This window comes from Opisthocomus hoazin, chromosome 2, assembly GCF_030867145.1.
Source record: "Opisthocomus hoazin isolate bOpiHoa1 chromosome 2, bOpiHoa1.hap1, whole genome shotgun sequence".
Classification (NCBI taxonomy): Eukaryota; Metazoa; Chordata; class Aves; order Opisthocomiformes; family Opisthocomidae; genus Opisthocomus; species Opisthocomus hoazin.
In genome coordinates, this window is record NC_134415.1 from 38,718,023 (window position 1) to 38,741,176 (window position 23,154).

Genomic DNA, 23,154 nt, shown 5'->3' on the forward strand with positions numbered 1-23,154 from the left:
GCCGCGCGCCGGCCAGTACCTCAGCCCCGCGCGCGCACCGCGTAACGGGTGCCCCAGTGGGGCAGCGGCGACCGGGGGGGGGGGGGGAGAGAGCGCCCGCGGGCCCGGGCGGGGCGGCGCCGGACTACAAGTCCCAGGGAGCGGCGGGCGCGGCCGTCGGAGCGGGGCTGCCGACCGCCTTCCCCCCGCCAGGTACGGGGCCGGGGCTGGGAGGGACCCGGCCGCGGCGGGGCCGCAGCGACCACCGAGCCCCTCGGAGCGGGGCGGCCCTGAGGGGCCCGGGGGGGCGGGGAGAGCTCTGCCGGGCCCGCTCCCCGCCGAGGGCCGCCCCGGCAGCAGCCGGAGGCCGAGGCACCCCTCAGAGCGGGGTCTGGGGGGCGCGGGAGGGCAGAAGCCGGCTCGGCGGGCGCTGGGCTTTGGGTGCCGGCGGCGGGCGGGACACCCGGGCGAGAGTCGGGCGCCGCTGTCTGCGGGGCGAGAGGCCGGGATGGGCTCCTGCCTGGGCGGCGTGGCCTGTGGCTCACGCGTCTGTCGCCGGCTGCCAGAGGGGTCTCGGCTAACGAGCTCGGGGGGCTCTGCCAGCGCCGTCTCGTTTACCGGTGCCGGAATCGCGTTGCCGGTGTCCGAGCTGCTGAATGTGCAGAGCTTGCGATTTCGCCCTGCCTGAGCGTAAATAGTCAAAGCGTCAGATAAATGTCAAGCGCCAGCGAGGAAAGCGGGTCGTTCGCCTGCTGCCTCTGACAGCAGCGAGTTGGGTGTGCTTGAAATAGCTCTGTCCGTGTGGACTGCTGTGAGCTGGCTGGGCTATTTTAAGTGTTACTAAAGCTTGTGGCTGGCAGCTTTTGGGAGACGGGACCGAGGCAGGCACACGGTAGGATTAGCTCTCCGGAGCGACTTTGCGGGGCCGGCAGGCTGCTCTGCTTGGGGCGGTGCTGTAATTCTGGGGGTGATGGAGAGAGCCCGTGAAAATCCGGGCCGCTTTCTGCTGGGTTTCTCCCTCTGGCTGTGGGAATTGACTGCAGCGAGGCTGATCCGGGCAGCTTTCTGAAACGGCTCTGGGTTTCTTCCTGGGTTTGTAGAGGAACAAGGTACCTCACTGAACTCACTTTGCGCAATGAAGTGGAACTAGATGATCTCTAGATGATCTTCCAACCCTTAACATTCTATGATTATCATCTGGCTGCTGTACTTGAAGATGGTCAGCAGCTTTCTATCTCGAGTGAAAAGTTTTTGTAGCTAATTGCAGGGGTTGAAAATAGTCTAAAGCAAATGGAACAGACAGCTGAAAAACCTGGCTGTAAAAATCCGTGACTGCTCTTTTGGTCTATGCCACTTTGCTCAAGTCACTGCAGCAGTTTTGGAAGGTATGCTACTGAGAAATTATTGAGTGATTTTTCTGGTGATCCCAGATGGCTGTATGCTGTGCTGATAGTCTCTTGTTGAGGGTAAGCTGGGCCAGTTAGGATGAAGGCCGTTTCAGGCATGATGTGCATCCTCAGACAACAGCACAGCCAGAGATTTGAGAGCATTGTCTACAGGTGTTGCGTTTGAAGAGTGCAGAGCTGGCTTAAAATCTGGTTGTTCCCTTGCTCAGCAGTGAAATGCCCCAGGCGGATTGCTGCGCTCCCTTTGCTGGATCTCAGTGCTGACGAAAAATGAGGGAGGCGTAGAAGGATGTCCATAGCTATTTCTCTGCTACCAGCCTTGTGAGCTTCCGCTTGTGGTCGGGTGTCACACCTGACTGCAGCCACGGGGCCAGCCTGCGGTCACTTGACGGCTGTTGTTGCCTGTGTACCTGGGTTTGTGGTGCCGGGCACAGTCAGTGGAGTGCTTCAGGCATTTCTGTGGGACCACAGCAGGTTATTTCAAGCACCTTGTAATTTTAGCCTCCCTGTGCTTAATGACACAGGAACAACTCATTTCCGCGCTCGCTTCATTTCCAGCATCGTCAGCGTCAGGTACTTCAACAGTAGGTGAAGTATAACCTGATTTTTAGAAACATTCTTATTTCTGGCAATTAATGACAGGACCGTCTAGGGCGTCAACCCAAATTTCTCTGCATTCTCTGTGCTTGACTGTAACTCTGGATAGATTACGCCAGACCAGGGAAATGAGGAGTTGTGAAGATTGCATGATTGCTGCCTGTGTGAGTGCAAAATGAGATGAAAAGACCTATTAGATTTTGGAAGTGGTAGCTTGAGCAGAAGCAAACATGCCCTTCTGCCCAGGAGACCCTGAGTGCGCGTATGGACACGATGCTCTGCATGTCACTTCTCCCAGCTGAGACTGGGCGAAGAGAGGCAGCCAGAGATTCCTGGTCGAAGATGAGCAAGCGTATGCTGAGCTAACTGAGCGTGTGGGAGTGCAGTTTCTTTGGGTTTGTTTCACCTAGAAAACCCTTTCTCTCACTGTGTAAGAAACTTGTGCTTGTTTTGATGGAGCTTTTTGGTCTCCCTGTAAGCATATGGTCATAGTTCCTGGGGGTGCTAGGGCACGATACCAGCTGGACATGCTGAATCAGCCAAAGGAGATTCCTCAGACCTTCAACCAGATTCTGCTGTGGGCGCAGATGAGCTGCGGAGGGTGCTCTAAAAGAGGTGCAGTGCCGGTGGGGAGAAGGGTGGCTCAGCAGGATCCAGAAAAGGCACACAGGCTTAGCTCAGTGTGTGCACAGATACGTGTAGAAGGGAACCCTCCTCTTACCCTGCTGGCTTTTGGCAGCTTCTGTGATTCAAGCTTAATTTTTCTTTGGTGTGAAAGCCCTTGCTCTGATCCATGATGAATGTCACCAACTGTCCCCTTGGTTTGTGGTGCAGAGTGAAAAAGCACCTGGTTTGCCTGAGCTGGGATGTGTACCCCCTCCTACAGGCAGCGCCCTCGCGGTTCTCTGGTACAATCTGCCTCCATCTTATCAATATTTCTGTGTTTTATAGCCTACATCCCTGTTGCTGGTGTCCTAAATGAGAAGTCACAGAAAGCGTTTTGCATAACAATATCGTACAGTTGGGGGAAATTGTTAGTAAATATTTTCGTATCAGTTATGCGATTCCCCTCTCCCCCCGGCTGTGCCCTGTGTAATTTTTAAGGACACCTAAGGCTCACTGCCTAATGTTGAGTGTATTAATGCCCCCTATTAATAAGTCCTCGTAGAAATGAGGCTGGAAAGTGGTGTATTTCTGTCCTCATTTATATCGTAGAAATTATTGGAAATGAAAACCTGAAATGGAACTTAACAGCGTGCATAGTTGTAGGACAGAAAATAATTTTTTCTCAAAAACTGTGTTCAACTCGTACCTGCAGAGAGGGGAAATGCGGGAGGAAAATTGACTTTAGGACAGAAGACTGCTCTAATGAAATGATTTCCAAAAAAGGCAGGAGAGGAGAGAGGCTGGATCCGGATGCAGAAGGCATGGGGAGGAGTGGGGGGTCCTCGGGGGACGGGGCTGTGCAGGGAGGAGAGGTGGGTGGACCTCTGCATGACTGAAAAGGGGAGAACAAGTGCTTGGCAGAGGCGGGAAGGCATGACAGTTTCGGGGTAGGGCTGTGGCCGGTGACAGGGGAAGAAGATGGAGTCTGGCTGGATGTTTTTATTACAGTATAGAGAAGAGCACCCGGGTTTGGAAGAACCCTGGCAGCTTGTTAAATCCTGTGTTTTCCTTTGCCTTTAAATAAACCATCCTGTAAGGATCGCTTCACGCTTCGGGTTGTTTGCTCCTCATGAAGCGGAGGAGTGTCTCTGCGCGCCCCGGGTCTGACGAGCGGCAGCAGGAGGCTGTGCTGGCCAAGCCTCGTGGTTGCTCTGAAGGGGTGTCCCCGTCCCCAGCCAAGGTGAAGGGCAGCCAGCTCCAACCCCACCGCCCCCACCACCGCCCCGGGCCTGCGTACAGCCGCCAGCCTCCCGGGAAGGGCTGAGCTCAGGGCAAAAACCTCCCCCAGCGATTGCAATTGTAGGAAACAACTTTGCAGTGTTGTTGCTACAGCGTGAAGATAGTTTCCTACCGTGTAACCACCTGGGCCTTGAGCCTCTTCAGTTGACCAGGCTGCTTAGGGTGCGCAGCCTTCGTTTGCCGTGTTCCTATAACTGATCTTAATTGCGAAACTGTTCGGGCAGGGCAGCCGGCTGCTGTTGGAGCAAAAGGACCAGTGTCCTGCTCTGGCAGCAGCGCGCTCCTCGGCACACGGCTGCAGTGAGCTCCCAAGGGCAACAAAGAGTTTTCCCAGCCTTTCTGGCAAAAAAGGCAGGTGGCTTGGTACGGTGCCTGCCTACCATGCCGGGCTGCTGTGCTCCTCCACACCAAGAGGAGAACTTGGAAGTAAGATTCATCCTCTTGAGCTCCCAGGATCGGGCTCAGTTTGAAGAATGTTGAAAATATTGACACTGGTGATAAGGTCCACTTAATCTCCTTGAGGAGTCTCTTACAGAATCACTTAACCAAGAAGTGATTTTGAGGAAAATATTGGTTAGATTTTTCAGTGATAACTCATGACTGAGGCAGGAAACAGATTTAGATATGTGAAGCCTTCAAAATAGCCTGAAAGGTGACTTTGGTGGTCTCCATGGAAACTCATCCATTCTGTAGCTTTGTGGGGGACTTACACAGGAGTTGCTGCCTAGCTTAAAAAAACCAAAAGTGTAGTAATTTAAAAAAACAAAACCCAAACTTGCTGCACCTGAATTTGGGGTGGTTCCAGAAATACAAGGAAGCACAGCCTGTAGCAGAGGGGGGCTGTTCCTGGGCCTTTCTGGAGCAGCTCTGCTGGAGAGATGCTTGATGTGACTTTCTGGGTTGCTGACTGCAATTCAGGTTACGGTGGTTGCCGCAGGAATAAGCGCCTTCGCAGGAGGGACTCCTTGGTCTGCGCTCAGCCGTTACAAGTAAGACTGCAGGGTGCTTTCTGTTCAGACATTGCATGTGTCCTGTTGCTGTAACTTTGGGGTACAGTCTCTATTTTGGGAACAACTTGAAAAAGAAATAATTTTAAAAATAAATTACTCAAATTTTGCTGAGATTTAGGAGTTCTGGAATGAGGTGACTGGTTTCTGGGTGCTTTTGAACTGTCTGTCGTATGCATGGCTGGACCTGGAAGCCAGAGCTCCATGCCAGGAGCTCCCTGTTGGGTGGCATCTCTGATTCTTTCCCCAGGTGGGGATAGAATGGGGCAGATGCTGCGGTGATCAAGGTGCTGATGGGCCATAGAACTGCCTGGCTGCAAGCGGCGGTTCTGCTTGGCTGAGGGGCTGGAGGAGGCCAGTTGGAGCAGAGCGGCATGGTGCTGCTGCTTCTAGTTGCTCTCCAGCTACTTCAGAAACTTTAAACAGGAGGAAAGTTCTCCTTACGAAAACTCACTTCTTTCCAAAAAGGGACAGAGAAAATGTGTAGGAATCTTAGTCGTCCTTCTAAGCCATCCACAAACTTCTTTGTGTTCTGCAAAACTGGGTGTGGGGTGGGACCATGCTGACCACGTTTTCCAAGAAGCTAAAACCAAACAATAAAAAAGGCAACTTCATTCAGGCTGTCTGAAACACCAACATCTTTTCTAATGGCTGGTTTTCAGCTGGGGAAAAATTGTTAAAGGCTTGAACTGACCTGCTTTTTCAGAAACACCCGGGCAGGACTGTGCTGCAATCCTTAGATCCAAAGGAGAATCTCCGCAAAAATCAGCTGCGGTGACTTCTCTGAGCGCTGATCGAAGCCATCTGTTTGAAGCATGAAGCATATCAGTTTCTTAACGGAGATCTGATTTTACAAAATTTTCAGAGTTGTGCCTGAATGTGCTGCAGGAGAAAAAGGCCTTGTTCTGATCATTAGCAAAGAGCTTTCTCCCCAGACTAGGGGATTTCTGTTCTCTCATGTTTAATTAAGCTGGGCCCTAGTGCTCAAACCAGTGAGTCCAAATGCTGGTGTTGTAGTCCACCCCCGTACTGAGGAGTTGGTTGCTTTATGTGGGGGTGGTTCTATGGGGTTTTTACTGTGTGTTTGGGGTTTTTTTTTATATATATATTTTCCTCTGCTATTTCTCACGACTGATCTAAAGAGCATGTTCTCTTCCCTGTGGCTCTGTTCTTTTCACCTTCACAATTGGCTCTCACTGTGTGTTTTCATTCATGTGGACAAATTGTTCTGGCGTGTACATGATGTGTTCATGACCGGGGCATGGCCGGGCGCGCAGCACTCGGCTGCCTTCGGCAAAGGTGCTTGGCTTGGGCTGCCTGGACAGCCACCCTGAGGAGTTCTTTTTACACAAGGGCATCTCTGCTTGCTCTTCTGAGCCTTGCTGAGCTTATGGTACCTGCCTTGTGTCCCCTTCCCAAGGGGAGAGTAAAACCGTCTCCAGTTGGGAGGCAGATGAGTGAGGATACAGCAATGTGACCTTTGTAGCTGTCATTCAAGGAAGACAGGAAGACCTGCAAGATGGATGACTTTATTTTAGCATTCTGTCTCTATTACAGAGCCAGGTGACGTCGTGGTGGCCCAGGAAGCATGCGGCTGTGGCCCTGAAGACTGTCTGGCGTGCAGGGAGGAATGCTACGGTGGGCAGTGCACTTGGAAGGTGGGCCACGGAGGGTGAACCACGCGGCCGTGGCTGTCGGGCACAAGGTCTATTCCTTTGGCGGATATTGTTCTGGAGAAGACTATGAGACTCTACGGCAGATTGACATCCATGTTTTTAATGCAGGTAAATGAGTCCTTGTGGTGCACCAAAGAGTGGCTTGCTGGACTTGGTTATCAGTTTTCTTGCCCACTGCTGCTTAACATGTTACACTCTGTAATGTGCTGTCTGACTCTTAGTTTCCAAAAAAGTATCAGTGTAGATGGGAGCCTCTTCTGTTGTGCAGCCCTGTATTTTCAGCTTCAGAGGCAGGGCACAGAGGGCCTGTAGTTCAGCAGGCTGCTGGGATAAGGCCTCACTGGCAGTAACCACATAGCCAATGGCTTGTTTTGTCTTTGTTCTCTGTGAATGGTTACTCAGCTGGGTACAAAGAGGTGATGTCTAGGTGGCTTAGGTCCCCCATCCAGTTTGCGGTGTGACCATGCTCAGCTGCCCCTAGTGCGGAAGGGGTAGGTTGGGAGCCAGTGTGCTCAGTTAAGTCTCCAGGTTTAGACTCCTGAGCTGTTTGCCTGTGGGGACAGCTGACAACTGCTGCCAGCATGATGGAGTCAGCAGGAGCGTGTGGCTAGGATGGAGGCCTTCCCATTTCGGCAGCAGCTATCATGCAGATTCACAACGTGGCTTAGAAAAGCACCTGGAGCTGGAGCCATTTCTGTAGAGTAGCCAGCATCTGTCAGGAGGCTGAGTTGGAGCCATGACTGTGCTGTGAGAGGCTGTATTTCTTCAGTCAGTGCTCTTTGAATTGAAGAGGTGACTGAGCTGGTCCATGAGGTATTTCCCTATAATTAGCCAGGTGGTTGAAAAACTGCACAGATGCTTGGATGGGCAGAGAACCAATGACCAGTTTTGTGAACTAGACAGCATGCTGAATGCTCTTCTAACATGCACGTGACACGTAGATAAAACTAGTTTGTCTGTAAGATGCGGTCAATTCACTCCTCTAAATCTGACTGTGGAGAAGACCGACTCATGCAGCAGGAGATAAAGGTGTTGGTTACATAGGGCTGCCAAGGCGACCTCCTCACAGTGTGGGAGGGGAGCGTAGCTCAGAATGTTGTGAACAAAGACGTTCATCTCTATCCAGAGAGGCTGGGCTCTCACAGTCGAGACAGTTGAACTTTGTAGCTTGTAAAATGTGCCGGTAGAGCACCACTCCTATGGTGGAAGCACAATTACCATGCCCAAAGGAATGCTCTTGCATTGTCTTCCCTTCTTACCACTCCCAAATATTGAAGTGTCACGATGCTGCAGCCACCACGTGGGAGGTGACACAAGCTTTCAAAGCCCTTGCTCAGTTAGCGTTGCCAGGTTCCAGTGCTAAAGCCAAGATACCAGATTTTGAATGATCTCTTTCAGTCTTCCAAAGAGGAATACTGTGTTTTAGGTAGGAAACATCCTGTCTAGCTTGACTTTAGCATTGGCTGTGCTTCCCCAGTGCCCTTTCTGCCTCTGGGATAGATGCTCGCCTTTTCAGATGCCTGACCCTTTCCCTGTGTTAGTATTTCAGGAGAATTGCAGTCTGGCTTCTGCTATGTTTTGTGTCATGTCCACATTGAAAACAAAACTGGAGGCTGTATGTGTGGCAGAAAGAGGATGTCTGGGTGCTGTCCTGTAGTGGCCACGTAACATTCGCTGTGACTCTTGCACTGCCATTAAACCCTGTAATACCTGTTGGCTGCTCTGGCTGCTGCTGAACGTGACATGCAGGCTGCCAGGAAGGAGAGCCTGTAATCACAATCAACTCCTTTTAGTAACTCAAGGTTAGCAGGGAGAACTCGGATATGGATGGGGGTAAAGGAGTCAGACAGCGGTCTCATCTAAAGCTTAAAAAGCAGAACAAAAGCAAACAAACCCCATTCCTACAAAGCTGCTGCATTGCTTTACTTAAACTGCACTACTGGAAGTCCAAATGGTGGTGCCTTCAGGTGTGTTCCCTGGCGTGTTGCTGCTGTGAATTATTCCTGTGCTGCCCATTCTTCCAGCTTCGAGTCCCTTCAGAAATGTCACTAGGCTGAAGTAGTGTCTGCACTCATTATCACCTCTGCAGTTTTTCCTTTCCCTATATTTTTGTGTGTGTGCTGTACCTTCACTCACAAGTCTAGGATGAGCCAGAGTGGAAACTTCTTCAGTGTAACTGATGCAGAATGCAGAGTCCTCTGGTCCTCCAGTACTTCCTCTCGTCTCATCTGTGACAGGGGCCTGTGGAAAACTGTGCTTCCATATTCCTTAGCTAGCTACGACTCAGGGTCAGACACAGCTTTCTCTTACTTGCTAGACTTCTTCTGCACCTTGTTATGGGGGGGGGAAACACCGTGTGGGATGGGTTGTGACCTGTGAGCATGTGTAGCGGGCTTACCATTTGACGTGGGCTCAAACTTGTGCTTTTAGTGTCTCTGCGCTGGATCAAGCTGCCTCCAGTGTGGACAAACAGCCGAGACCATGTGAGAGAGGTGCCCTACATGAGGTATGGCCACTCGGCAGTGCTCATAGACGACACCGTCTACATATGGGGTGGCCGCAATGACACTGAGGGAGCCTGCAACGTGCTCTATGCCTTTGATGTCAGTAAGTTCCAGCTTCTCACTCTTCCTTGTCACAACTGCTCTTGATGAGACCTGCTCTCTGACTTGTTTTCCTGTCCCTCAGTCTCTCTACAAACTGACAGTCTGGAGGAAATGGTGCAAGTGGGGAGTTGGTCTCACTGGCTGTTTCAGCATGTTTAGAAGGGGAGAAGGGTGGCCAGTATGTCTGCACGCTTGACTCTCTGTAAAAGCCTTTGAACATAGATTACTGACCTTATCTAACAGTCAAAACGGTTTTAATTTTTTTGTCAGCTTTGTGTGCTCTCTTTGATAGTAGCTACAACTGAAGCGTTCTCTCTGTGTGATGTGTGTTTCCTTAAATGTGGCTGCAGTTTGCAGTGAGAAGGGGCTAGAGCTCTTGAGGATTGTGGTTCCTCCCCAGGGAGGTCCTGCTTTCTGAAAGCCTGAAAGAGAGTGAGGAGTAAAACACAGAATTAGTCAGGGACAGGAGGGCAAAATAAAGGGAAGGCATGAGTCAAGTTAGATAAACCTGAAAGATAAAGTCCTTGAGCCTTCCCGCTGGCTTCTCCATAGTGCTGCTGGAGCACCTGAGGAGAACAGGTACCATCAGGAACTGGATAGACAGGAGTGTCAGGAAAGGAAGGGAGTATCTCTGGGTTTTGGAGGCAAGTCCATCTAAATACTGACCAGTAACTGGCTTGCTGGACTTGCAAGGAAACTGCATGCTCAGGTGCTTGGTCATGGGTTCCATTCTTCGCCAGGAAATGTCTCACAGCTTGGAGCTGCTCTCTGGGCACAGGGTTTCCCCCTTCCCCTGACGCATGCAGCTGGGAAGCCACCATCAAACCTCTGCCTCCACAGAGACCTTGTAGCGGGAGCTGCCTGGTCTCCCTGCCAACTCCAGGGCTTTAGCATTAGGTGAAAATCGACAGAAAGGCCAGACTTCAGTCCTGGTGCAAACCCTCTGCAGCTGTCTGTACACACTGTGCCTGTCGCCTGCCAATCCTGGAAAGTGAGGCTGGCAGTTGCAGTCCTGTGTCTGGTGTAAGTTCCACTGCAGGAGTGACATCAGGCTGGATAAAGTCCTAGCTGAGTGAAATTTTGTCCCCTGGGGTGCCAAGCATATCACAAGTCGAGGTATTTTCCATCTCTAATTTGATGTGTTGCACTTGGGTGAGCTCTTGCTGTTGCTGCTGTGTGACTGGGCTTGGGAGCAGCCCCATGAAGGAAAAGAACTTGACAGCCACAGCAGCTTTCTCACCAGAGGCTGCCCAAGGGATTCTGTTGACCTTGCAAGACCCTTTGGGTGTTTCCAGCCAAAGCTTAGGTGGATAGCTGTGGCCACAGGCCAAGTTCAGAGAAATTATCCTTGTGAAGAATGCTGCTTTGGCTCCAATGTTACCGCTTCCTGAAATAAGCACTGCTCTTGGCAGCTTGCAGTGGTGAGGGAGGGTGGGGAGGAAAGTCTTCTGCTGCCTCGAGGCTTATCTGTGCCCCTCTGGGCTCTTGGGACAGGTGCCTGTTTGTACTTGGCAGTGAGTCGCTGGCTTGGCTCCCTGCTGCCCTGGCATGGAGAACAGCTCTGGCTGCATTTAAAGTCCTCTCCTAAATCAAGCACCCTGGAGCGTGTGGGGTAAGGAGCTGCATCTGGCTGGTGCAGGCTCATGGAGAGCGGTGTGAAGGGAACCATCAAGGGTGGAGAGTGAGGAAGGCTCCCCTTGAAGAGGACATGAGAATGTAAGAAGAGAAGCAGATAAGATAGGGAGAGCTGCGCTGTGGAGGTGGGGATGTGCACAGCAGCTGTGTTGACATGGTGAGCTTGTGGTTAAGTGACTTTCGCCTGGATTTGAGAGCTGTTTCTCTGCAGTCAGTTAGTCAGCATCTCCACGCCGTGAGGGCAGTTGAGCCACTTAGCATCATTGCTTCATTGTAATTGAAACTGTAAATGCCCAGTTGATAAGCGACTCACGAGTAGGCTTTGCAAGAGGTTCAATAAAAATAACATTACTCAAGCAGTGCTGCACTACCTCACACTTAAAACGTGAGCTGTTTGTCAGGTTGGGCAAGCCAGCGGCTGTGTCCAGGAACTGAGACCTCTGTCACCGTGCCCCTCTGTGGAGGCTCGGGCAGGTAGCCTGGCCTGAAGAAGCTTGCAGCCTCTCTGGAGAAGCAGGTGCTAGGTGTGAAAGAGAAGGATTTCTGTCTTGGAAATGAAGAACAGTAGTAAAGAGCTATCCCATCCCAACAAATACTGTATTTTCTCAGCTTTGCCTCCTGTTTTGTTTCAGACACACACAAGTGGTTCACGCCAAAGGTGTCTGGAATGGTCCCAGGAGCAAGAGATGGCCACTCAGCTTGTGTCCTGGCAAAAAGCATGTTTATCTTCGGAGGCTATGAGCAGCTGGTAAGTAGTCTCTGTAACAGTTGTTTGGCAATCTCTTAGTAAAGAGGGTGTTCCTGCCTAGAACATTAGTAGAAGCAGGATGCAGGGGCATATCTGTATCCATAGTTGCTTTCATTTTATAACTCGGCAAAGTTATGGCATTAATTACCCAGTTTATGCTCATTGTTCTGCAGAGAAGATGGTTGGGAAAGTAGGCCTAAACAATGGTGGATTTTTTTTTTCTTCCCCAAGACATATAGAGGGAAAAATAATTTTTTTTTTCTTTTCTGGCTCATTTCTCAGCCAAATTTAGATTGATAATTACATAACATTTTTAATAAATATGTATTGATCTACCTTTATTTTAATTTGGCTGAGAAATGAGCCAGAAAAAACACTTTCCAATGTCTGCAGTGTTGCTGTGAGGTTTTGTCCTAATCTGGTGCATGTTCCCTGTATTCTGTACCTGCTCTCACAGCTTGCTGATCCCCTCCAGCAAATGCTTGCCCTTCTGTTAAGCATACCTGGAGCTGAAGGTCATCCTGCACTAGCTGTCAGTGTGCCTAATGCTGCTTTGAGCAAATCCTTAGGCTGTGATCTTAAGAAGCGGGTAAATATTATTTCAGCCTATCATCAGGCTCCAGAAAAGCTGTGCAAAGTCATGTCTGTTTATTCAGAAGAAAGCTGGAGCTCTCTTATGGCAGTCCCCAGGTTATTCCACCTCTTCTAAGGACAATAGCATGCCAAATCCATGATCTTGATTACAGCAGCAGTTCAGATGTGGCTTGTTTTTAACCAAGACCTAAAAGGCCTGTTTTGCTGCTGTCTCCCCTGCCTGGAGGAGCAGGAGGCTGTGCTGTTCATATGAATGCAGGCTATTCCAGGCAGCTAGCTGCAGACAGGTGTTGTGGGATCCTCAGAACCCCCAACTGTATTTGCTCCTAGATGTTTAGCTTCCCAGAAGAAATCTTAGCTTCTGCCTCTCATCAGGTGGCCTTAACAGAGCCAGTTTGACTGTCCCGTTAGTGCCCCTTTCTTCTGTTGCTGCATGAAGTAGAGGGAGGATTCTGCTGTGAATGTATGGGTTGTGTGCAGGGTTGCCTTTGGGGGAGGTGAGGGGGGCAGAACTGAGCACCAAATAAATGGGAGAGCTGCAGGGAGAGACAGGACACCATTGAGGAGAAATGGGCTTTGCCTCCCTCATGCTTAGTGTGCTGCCTGCCCTGACGTTTTGGCGCAAGCACCGTGTCTTGGAAAGTACTGACTCCAAAGGGATGCTCCAAGTCTGTAGAACAGCGTCCTTCCTGGGGTCAGATGTGACCAGGCTTCTCAGTCTCTTTGTGACCAGGCTGCCCTGCTGTCTTTCAGGCTGACTGCTTTTCAAACGACATCCATAAATTGGACACCACAAACATGACGTGGACCTTAATCTCTGCCAAGGTCAGTGTCTGCTTTTCACTCTGGTTTGTGGAGGAATTCTCGTATCTGCTATTCTCTGGGGTTGCTGCACACATTTGTCTCGCAGCTTCTGTCTGGTGTGGTTGGGATCTGCGGGAGGGGAAGTCCTCCAGGAGAAGGAAGCCACCCCAACTTCCTCATCAAGATGTGTCATCTCCCTGGGAAATCTGCATGCTTTCTCTTGTTCTGTTTTACCCTGTCTCTGCAGGGTACACCAGCTCGCTGGAGAGACTTCCATTCAGCTACCATCATTGGAACAAAGATGTACGTCTTTGGTGGCCGAGCTGATCGTTTTGGGCCATTTCACTCCAACAATGAGATCTACTGTAACCGCATTGAAGTATTTGATACAGAAACAAACTCCTGGCTGGACCCCCCTCCAACTCCAGTGCTCCCGGAGGGCCGACGGAGCCATTCAGCGTGTGAGTGTGGGTCTGTTGAGAGAGGAGGACAGCATATGACAATTCCTGCTGGCCTCGGAAGGGGTGTTTGGTCCACTGGGTGGAGACATGGGTTAGCAAGGGGTGCACAGAGCCTGGCTTCTGTAGAAAGCTGCTGCCCACCGAAAAGCCTTGCGCGCAGCCCTGCACATGAAGATGATGTAAGCGAAGGTGGATAGCCAGCACCACTTTGCTTTGTGTTTGATGTTGGGACAGGAGTCTGCTGGGCTCTACGTTGGGTGGCACATTGATGCCTATTCTTACTCCCCACAGTCAGCTACAACGGCGAGCTGTATGTATTTGGTGGCTACAACGCACGCCTGAACAGACACTTCCACGACCTCTGGAAATTCAATCCAGGTATTTATGCTTTTAACTTGTTGCAATGATAGCACTCAAGGCTCTCCAGCGTGTGAGTGCTCAGGCAAGCATACTCTCCAAGGGCTAGGAGGCTGCCTGGGGGGAAATGACTCTTCTGACAGCGTCAACAGGAACTTGCTACTGTGTTTGGGATGCCTGTTCCTCCTCAGACTGTCTCCAAATCTCAGTTAGAGAGTGGAAAAGGAAGTGTTGCTCAAAGATGCAGCTAATCAAAGGGCATTTGGCAGAACTTCATCTTGTTCTTAAATATGCAGAAGTGCTGGCAGAAAAAAAGATACAGGGAAAGCAATGGGGTTAGGGGAGTGAGAGACCGTAGCTGGGGAAACCACTCAACCTGAGCTGCAGGATTGCCATACCACGCTCTCTTGGTACCAGACCAAACTGTGCAGCAGAAGGGGTGGTTCTTCAGCTGGTACCCTGAATATCAGTCAACTGTCGGCTGTTTTGGGGTCCTCGGGCACTTTTTGCAGTCCATTAGACAGATTTTGTTTGCTAATTGCCTTGCGTGGTAAAGTTACCTGAGAGCAGCCAACTTGCTGATCTATGAGCTAGTGTGAGAGCTCCTGAAGGTTTTGCTGCTGCGCATTAGTGATTAATCGCCTCCCCCCCAGCATCCTCGGCACAGAGCAGCAAGGACAAAGGCTGCTGTCGCAAGTTCACAGAATGGTAGGGGTTGCAAGGGACCTCTGGGGATCATCTGTTCCAAAGCAGGCTCACCTAGAGCGGGTTGCACAGGACCTCGTCCAGGCGACTTTTGAATATCTCCAGAGAAGGAGACTCCACAGCCTCTCTGGGCATCCTGTCTTCTCCACCTGGTTCTGTTCCCCACGCTCCCCTCCCTGCAAGCGAGCTGTCCCAGCAGTCTCCCCTCCGGGAGAATGCTCTGCACCCGCAGCGGCTGCCAGCAGATGGGGCCGGTGCCCGGGTGTCCCTCCCGCCGGGGCCGGGCCGGAGCAGGGGGCTGGGGAAGGGAGCCTGCCTGCCTGCTCCGGGAGCTCAGCCTTGCGCAGCTCCCTGCGCAATCCCGCAGGTTCAATCCCGACCTGCTGCCATGGCAGCCTGCGGGAGCTGGCGCTCGGGCTTTGCAAGCCAAAAGCCTCGACCTGCAGCTCCTGTCTCGGGCAGGCAGAGCTCCAGGGCTGTGCTGTGCTTCTAGGGGACGCTTCAGTAACCACCTCACAAAAGCACATCACTTTCTGCTATCAAGGAGGTCGGCAGGGAGGGTGGATGTTGGCTAGCTGGTGTCTGTGGGGCAGCGGGCCTCTGGTTTTTCTGTGATCTGTTTAAATTCATAACTTGCTTGTACCAGGCTCTTGTGACAAGCTGGTGCATTCTTTTCAACTCCTTAGTTTCTCTGTCTTGGAGGAAGATTGAACCCAAGGGGAAAGGCCCGTGTCCTCGACGCCGGCAGTGCTGCTGCAGAGTGGGGGACAAAATCATTCTCTTTGGAGGCACCAGGTGAGTTGTGTGGGGTGGCTCTGAGAGGGTTTGCAATTCCCTTCAGCACAGTGTCCCTCCATGTTCTGCTCTGTGCTGTAGCCAGGTCTACTTTAGAGGCACGTGGCAACTGTCCATCTACCTTGCAAGTGTAAGAAACCACGTGGGTCAGGGCTTCTCTGGAAAAAGGCCAAGGGGGAGATTGGAGATGCCATGTAAGCTTGTAAAGCAACTGGTGACAAGCCTTCTTGTACAAACAGAGGCAGAAGTATGTAACGTGCTGGTCAGGAGGGGTTGTGCCATGGTTGAGCTTTCTATGAAAGGTGATGGGGAGGAGGGAGGAGATCCTGCCGTCGGAAGCGCAAGTATCCTAGTCTGCTGTGCTGTAGCAGACCTCAGACTGACTTATCCTCCCCTCCATGCTGCTCTGCTTCTCCCACCAGAGTTTCTTTCATTGGCAAGTGTGGTGTCTGCCAAGCCGCAGTGGGATGTCACTCAGCTGGGAGCTGTTTTGAGGAGCCCATACACACAAGGCAACATTCCCTTCTGTGCCAGTGTTCCTTAGCAAAGCTTCCATTCACAAAAGGGACCTGGTGTTAAGGATTCAGCTGTCAAACACTGGAAGTGATACTGTCAGGGTGCAGGGCAGCTGGATGTGGCCAAGAGCCTTCACAGCTGCTAAAAGAAAGGAAGTGGTCCATCACCAGGACATGTTCCATGCTGTCTGGAATGACAAATTGCAGCTCTGGAGCATGGGCCTGTTTGCCAGCATCTACCCTGCAGAGACATGTGAAATGCTTTCAGCCCTCTGCACGGTTTGGAAAGTTTTGGGGCTTTCTTTGGGACTCTGGCAGTGGCTTTTTGGGGATACTTCTGAAGACAGGTTGGGGCAGAGGACAAGGCAGTGCAGGTTCTTCTGATGGGCTGACCATGCCAGTGTGTGATGGACTGAAGAGCCTTCAGGCCTCAGGAGTGCTGGGGGTGTGTGCTCAGTTGTAGGATGTCCATGTGGGTGTGAGGGAGTGCTTAGTGCAGGTGAGGTATGCAGAGGTGCTGAGTTCGCCCGGTCTCCTCATCAGATACCAGGTACTGCTCTGTGCTTGGTAGGGCTTGATGGAAGTTTTGGATGCTCTCAGATGCTGTGTGTGGATTTGTGTTACAACAGCAGCTGAACTCTGATGTTAAGCCTAGACACTCCTAGGAAATGCTGGCAAACCACAACAGATTTGCCACCAGCTTTTTGGAGTTTGGTCCACCTCTGCCAGGCAACACAGCAGCACCTTAGCACCTTGTCTTCTCCACTGAATGACTTCGGTATTCAACTTGCTCCATAACTCAGGTTCAACCCCAGCGCAGGCCAGTTCATCAGTGCTAGTTTGGGATGGGAAGAGCTGCTGGCAGCTAGGAATGCAGCCTGCTTGGACTGGAGGGGGAGAGTCTTGCAGGCTGGGGAAGGGGGAGCTGGGGGTAGGGACCTCGCTTGCTTCCTGTAACAATTATCCGGTGTATTCTGGAGCTGCCTGGCAAGATAAGGATTTTTCCAGGAAGTCTTTGTAATGGAGAACTCCCCGAGGTCTGCCTCCTGACCTGTGCTCCCCTGGCCGGGCAGGAGGAGGGGGAGCCTACGGTGTGGGGTGGGGGTGGGGAAATCCAGCCGGGCTCCTGGGAGGATGAGCCAGCTGGGCAGCAGCACTGGGGGACGGGTGGGCAAAACCCCTCTGTGTCCTACCTTCCCTTACAGGATTCACAAACACTGTAGACTGTTCCAGAGGCACTTCTGCAGGGTACCTGCTCCTGGGGCATCCAGATGCTTAGTTTCTTTTGTAGTCCTGCCCACAGCCTGGTCTTTTTGCTCCAGCTGTGGTCTCTAGCTGTGGCTAGCAGCAATCCTGTCACTTGTGTCCCATTTAAGTGACCAGAAAGTCATGTAGCACTGAGCTCAGTGTTCCCCTTAGCTGTGTCACAGCTGTGGCCCTGGTCTGGTGTCCTCCCAAACCTATCAGCACCTCAGCATGCAGAGACCATCCGTGAGAGAGAGACGGGATGCTGTAAAACAGAGTCCAGCTGAACAGATGCCGATCCAGGTTTGGCTTGAGGCTGTGTTCTCCCTGACAAGGCTTAGAAATGCCTGGCTCTGGTGAGGGAGCAGGGGCTCTCGCTGGGTGCTTGGTGCAGAGCATTTGCCAACACGCCGAGTTGCTGTGCAGCTGGAACGAGCAGTTTTTCTGGGCTCTGGCTGGCAGAGGGGTGCCCTGCATCCTGCTGTCTGGGAGTTGCGGCTCTCCTGGTCTTGAACTCCGGGCTTCCCCTCGCCGCTTGCAGTTTGGTGATTAAAACCACAGACGTGGTGCCTGCTGGCTTTCCTTTGAAAGATAAGAGATGGTCTAGGGTTTCCTGTGACGTGGATGTGAGATTAGATTGTGGCCTGGTGAGCGCACAGGGGGTGGAATTAAGGGGGCTCTTGGCTGTATCCGGGCAGATGGGACCCATCAGCAACAGGTCTTCTCTGCCACCAGTGAGCTGTGCCCCGCAGTTTGTGCTGGGGCTATGGGAACCCGGCAGGGCGCAGGTACTGTCTCGCGTCCTGTGAGATGTGAAGCTTAGTGGGTCATAGGTGACAAGTGACACTGGGGTGAGAAGTCATTGCGTGAGGTGCCGGCTAAGCAGTGAGGTCATGCTAAATTGCCTCCTCACAAACCAAAGCAGGGTTTGAAATACCTTTCCTTTCTTTCAAATTCTCTAAATAACTATCAGCTGTAGGAGTGTTTTCCCCCGGTCCAAGCACTGCTGTTCCAGCACAGGCTGGTGTCTCTGTGCTAGGGGAGGCAGTGACCGGTCTCTCGGGTGTTTTGGCTGTTCTGTCAAGACCGCAAAGGCAGGAAACCATAGGTGAGGCTCTCTGTTCCCTAGAAATGCCTGAAGTCATGCATTCCAGGACCAACGCAGACGGGAGTATCGGCAAATTCGGATTGTTTTAAAATGACTGCTGCACCGATCAGTGCCCGACACATGCTCAGTTAGTCTTCTGAAATGTCATCCCCACTTTGGCAAAACCAGGGAGCTGTGGCTGGAGTCCACAGTGATTCCTGAGTCAGACTGAGAAATGTCTGCGCTTGCCCTGCCACACAGGTGTTTCCTAGATGTTTCCTAGCTGCTTTCTCTAAACTTCTCTTACAACATCTCAATGGCTGTGCCGAAATAGTTGCAGTAGATCTTAACCACGTGAGAAGCGGAACGATGAACAGCATGTGGCTGGGCAGAATCTGTTTCAGACCTTGTGCTGTTGCGCTTGGCACACAACTTCAGCTCATGCAGCAGAACCCAAAAGCAGTCCAGCTGCTGGCCTGGTTGGAGGAACGCAAGCTAATAACATAGGATGTTTTGCTGGCTGCAGGTTGCTAACCTGCGGGCTTTTGCTGGAGAGTTTGTGCTGATGCAGCAGGTACATATGGCTATTGCAGACAAAGAGGGAAAGAGCTGCCATTAAGCCAGGTGAAGACCTCAGCGTCTGCGACAGCTGCTTATTCTCTGCTGCTGCCTTTGCTCCTCTGTAGAAAAAGCTGAACTTCTGCGAAGCACCTTCCGTATCGTCCTCAGAGAAAGCAGCTTGGCTTATCGTACTCTGGCCCATTGCAGTGCTGGGGCAGTGTCGTACAGTGCGTGCTGCCTCTGTCTCCAGCAGCATCGGTGCTCCTGAGGGCTTACAGACAGGAGAATCCAGCTCACAGGTTTCCATGGCATGGCTCCTGAGTAATGTGTGGCAGTCTGCAGATGTTTCATGCAGCCCTGGGAAGCTAGAGCTGAGCTGGGCAGGGAGAGCACAGCAGTGTTGCCTGCAGCACATGGCTCCTTTCGTTGCTCCTCCAGGTTGCAGAAAATTTGGACGGTCACTAGCTGCTTGCTGAGTCTTCCACCGTCTCTGGAGACAGGTCATGGCTGCCATGATCTGCGGCCCTGTAGCACGACTAGAGAGCCTTGCAACAAGTCCTGTTGAGTCTCCAGCTTATCTTGCCTACTTCACTGGGGACACCAGCGGAGCTTTTTGGACTCTGTAGTGTGCCATTGTGTGGTGTCTGATTCTTCCTAGATCAGATGCCTGTCCCATGTGATGTTCTCCCAAATCCTTGTACTTCCCATTGCATGCCTCCCCTTGGCTGTGAGGTGAAGCTGGCCTGAGGTCTGTAAAAAGATGTGGTGTGGGCTGTGTCGTGCTGCCCCGTGCGGTGTTTGGGGACAGGTAGGGATGGCCTGACCCCTGCCTGCCCAGGCAGTTTGATCTGTATGTGTTTCCTAACACGTTATGAAGGCAGCCTTCCGTGACACAGCATTGCTGGGAAGCTGGTTCATCCCCAGCAGTGCTCTAGGTTCTCCAGGTGATGCCTGCCTGCTGTGGAGCAGCCCATGGGGCCTGTTTGTCACACAAAGAGCGGGACAGATGCTTGTGCAAGCGTGCCTGCCTACCTGCCTTCGGGAGCTGCTGTGACATCCCTTCTCTAGCTTGCTCAGAGTCATCCTCAGCCTCATCCCGGGGCTCAGCTTTGCCTCTCTGAGTGGAGTTCTGTGGAGGGTTGGATCCACGGAAATTCCTGAGCAAACAGAACCTTGAAGCAAGGCTCAGCTCTGGAGGCAGTTGTTTGCCAGCACCCTCCTTGTGCCCTGAGGGTGGGTGCCACAGTTCGAGGGGAGGCCCCAGCGTTGCTCAGTTGTTGGAGAGCGGTTTGGGAGGTACCTGGGGAACGAGGAGCATGAACTGGCCAGAGGCTGGGCAGTGTACGAGAAGGGAACGTGGATGTTCCCTGCAGAGCGGAACCTGTGTTTGGAGGTGTAGCAAAGCAACAGAGGCAAGCAAGGTGGGGGTGAGGCTCGCTGCTGGAGTCATCATGGTCATGTGTGAAGAGGCAGCTACCCTGCTCCCTACTGTGGCTTGCGGAGGAGATGGTGTGTGGTTCTGCCCCTTGGCTCTGTGCAGCTCTGCCTATTCCGCGAGGAGCTGGCAGCGTGGTGGCTTTGGGTGCTGCTGGGGGAAGCAGAGGGACAGGAGGGATCAGAGGGCACCTGCATGGGGCAGGCAGGCCAGTAACAGTCCTGGACTTGCTCAGCCCTTGGGGAGCCTGAGGGACTGTAACTGGTGTACAAGCATTTTGGCACTGACTGACACATTCTGCTTGGCTTCTGTAGCCCGTCTCCAGAAGAGGGAATGGGTGATGAATTCGACCTGATGGATCACTCGGATCTCTACATCCTCGACTTCAGTACGTGAGCACTCCGTGCCCAGCTTGCACCTCTTGCCGCAAGGTGCCCTGTGAGCAGGCCCTGCTGAAGCACCGTACCATGTCCTGCGTGGCTCCAGGTGCCTGCCTCTTGGAGCCGGGCAGCCGTCTCTGGCTGGTGTACGCGGCCTAAGGCAGACCAGCCAGAGCCGCAGCTGGGCTCGCAGGCCTGAGCTGGGCTCATGGCTCTTCACGCGCTCCTTCACACAGACTTCTTGTGGGAGCACAGACAACCGCTCCAGCCTGTCCCTGCTGTGCACCCTGCCTTGTCCCTCAGAGGGATGGCCGGGGTGCTCTGCCCCGTTTCCTGTGCCTGGACACCCCCGTAGTGCCCAGACCAGGGCTGCTGTGGCTAACTGCTCTCTTTCCGCAGGCCCCAGTCTAAAGACGCTGTGTAAGCTAGCAGTGATTCAGTACAGCCTGGACCAGTCCTGCCTTCCCCACGACATCAGGTACTGCATGCCTCGCTGGGAGGTCACCCCATGGGTGCCCCCTGTCCTCGGGGGGCTCCAGCCCTGGCTGAGGGCTGTCTGGGACCCTCCTGTGCGGCTCTGGGGCAGGCTGGGCTGGAGACCACGGCTGAGGCTGAGGCTCCAGCCCCGAGTGCTGTGTACGTGCTTTCTCTCAGCGTATCCCATCGGTGTGTTACAGATCGGAGCTCTCGGCCATGACAACAAACAGCACCATTAGCCGTCCCATCGTCTCCTCCCAGGACTGACATCGGCTCATCCCTCTGCCACCCTGCCCTCGCCCCGCCACACACTGACCTCTTGCTCCACTGCCTGCATGAGTTTTTAGCTCTTTCAAGCAAGGAACACGTGAGCTCAGTTTGTCTTGCCCTAGCCAGGCCCCCCTCTGCCCTTGCCATGCTTTGGGCAGCACGAGTGTGCAGGCAGAGCAGGCCACCAGGGAAGAAGAAATCGGCTCGCCACAGCAGCACAACTGTGAACTCCCCTCCTTGCTGATGACTCCAGCATCTCCTGCCTTCCTTCCGCTCGCCTGTGGAGCTGTAGCTGTGCCGGCCTGGTCCCCGGCCACTTCCCAAGGGCCTGAATCAAATTCTACCACCAGCCATGGCCCTGGGGTTGGCCTCAGGCTATGAACTGTTCCTGCGCCGCCTCGAGAGAGCAGGGACCTCCATGCCAGCGCTGACCAGCTTCCTGGCACCGGACGGTGGGTCCCAGCCCCAAGCTGAGCCTGGTGCGGGGGCCTGGGCCCAGCTGGACCCTCTGCCCAGCTCCCATTGTAAAAAAGAACTGGGGGGAGTTTTTATGAACACTGAGGCAGATGTGGTTTCTGCTGCTCTGTGTGTCCTAGCAGGTGAACGTGGTGGGGGAGAGGGGGTGTGGGAGGGGAGAGACCGAACCAGGTGCTTTTCCTCACAGCTGCAGACTGCTGCCGCTGAGCCAAAGCCCTGACTGGGGTGGGAGAAGAGGGGCTAGCCCCCCCCCCCAGCAGCACTGCCCTGGTGTGCTTGCCTCCTGCCTGGGAGAGGGCAGGGAGGAAGATGGTGCCTGTCTCCTGGGCTGTGCTACCTCAGGAAGGTGGGTGCAGGGGCAAGACTGCGGCGTGGGTGCCCCACAGCTCCCTCCCCCAGGGAGGGAGGTGGAGGGGTGTCTGGGGCAGCCCTGCTGGGTGGCACAGAGGTGCCCCTTCCCGTGGAGGTGAGGCCTCTGATGTGAAGAGGAGCTCCAGTGGCAACTGTAGCGAAGCTAGAGCCCAGGGAAGGGCTTGGCGTGGTCCCTGGGATGCCAGAGTCATAGGGCAGCAGAGAGATGGTGGTGGCTGCGTGCCGGGATCGGGTGGCAGAAGGCTCAGGCCCTCTCCCCTGCCCTGAAGGCTAGCATGTAGCCAGGGTGAAGTGCTGCTCACCCAGCAGCACGGTGTTGCCTGGGCTCCTCAGCTGGCGAGAGGTGGCCAATGTGGGTGCAGTGGAGCAGCCTGGAGTGGCATGGGAGCAGTGAAGACCCCGTGGCAAGAGAACAGAAGGCACCGGAACTGTGACAAGAGCTTGTTCTTCGTGTACTGGCAGCACCTCGCTGTAGTGGGTGACGAGCATCCATGGCAGGGCTGGGGCCTGAAGGGAGCCGGGGTGTGCTGACAGCACGTTTGGCTTGGGGAGAGCACCCCCTGTCCGGGCTCCCCCTTTGCGGCCCTTGGCACCCGCAGGTTACCTGCCAGGGCTGGGCGGGCATCTTCCATGCGTTGCCCGGCAGCTCCAGCTCCCCTGCTCAGCCCCCTGCCTCAGCCACGTGCGCTCTCTCAAACCATGCCACAAAACATTGGGAGTTTTTTGTCACGGCAAAGGGTCTCCCTTTGGGGGAAATCCCTTTGGGTTTCCCCTTCCCTGGCACTAAAGCACCAAGCTTTCTCTCCTTGTAGGGGGCCAGGAAACACCCGCAGACCACACAGGCTTGCAGTGCTGAGCTCAGAGGCTCCCCAAGGTGCTCCTGGCTCTGTCCGTGAATGGCTGTCACTGGGGCTTCTCTGGGGAGAATCACAGGCTCCGGGAGACTGAGTGGAGACAGACCCTAAAAGAGCTCTGCACCCCATGCTAGCTGCCTCCGGGAGAGCAAACCTTTGGTGGGGAAAAGCCTTCTCTGGGAAGAGAAGGGGCTCACGAGGGAGAG

The 23,154-nt window shown here is 53.4% G+C and overlaps 1 protein-coding gene across 3 annotated transcripts; it reads left to right on the forward strand.

Annotated features, from left to right (window-relative positions):
• The first annotated feature begins 85 nt into the window (after positions 1–85).
• Positions 86–21,810, forward strand: KLHDC3 (kelch domain containing 3). 3 transcript variants are annotated; one of them, XM_075413256.1, is made up of 11 exons: positions 86–192; positions 6,452–6,678; positions 9,001–9,177; positions 11,444–11,559; positions 12,907–12,978; positions 13,205–13,418; positions 13,710–13,796; positions 15,167–15,275; positions 20,433–20,506; positions 20,898–20,976; positions 21,176–21,810. In XM_075413256.1, the coding sequence occupies exons 2-11, from the start codon at positions 6,525–6,527 to the stop codon at positions 21,240–21,242; spliced, it is 1,149 nt and encodes a 382-aa protein (XP_075269371.1). In that variant the 5' UTR covers positions 86–192; positions 6,452–6,524; the 3' UTR covers positions 21,243–21,810. The 3 variants fall into 3 exon arrangements, with proteins under 3 accessions (XP_075269371.1, XP_075269372.1, XP_075269373.1); XM_075413257.1 differs by lacking the exon at positions 86–192 and adding an exon at positions 463–871; XM_075413258.1 differs by lacking the exon at positions 86–192 and adding an exon at positions 3,512–4,876.
• The last annotated feature ends 1,344 nt before the right edge of the window (positions 21,811–23,154 follow it).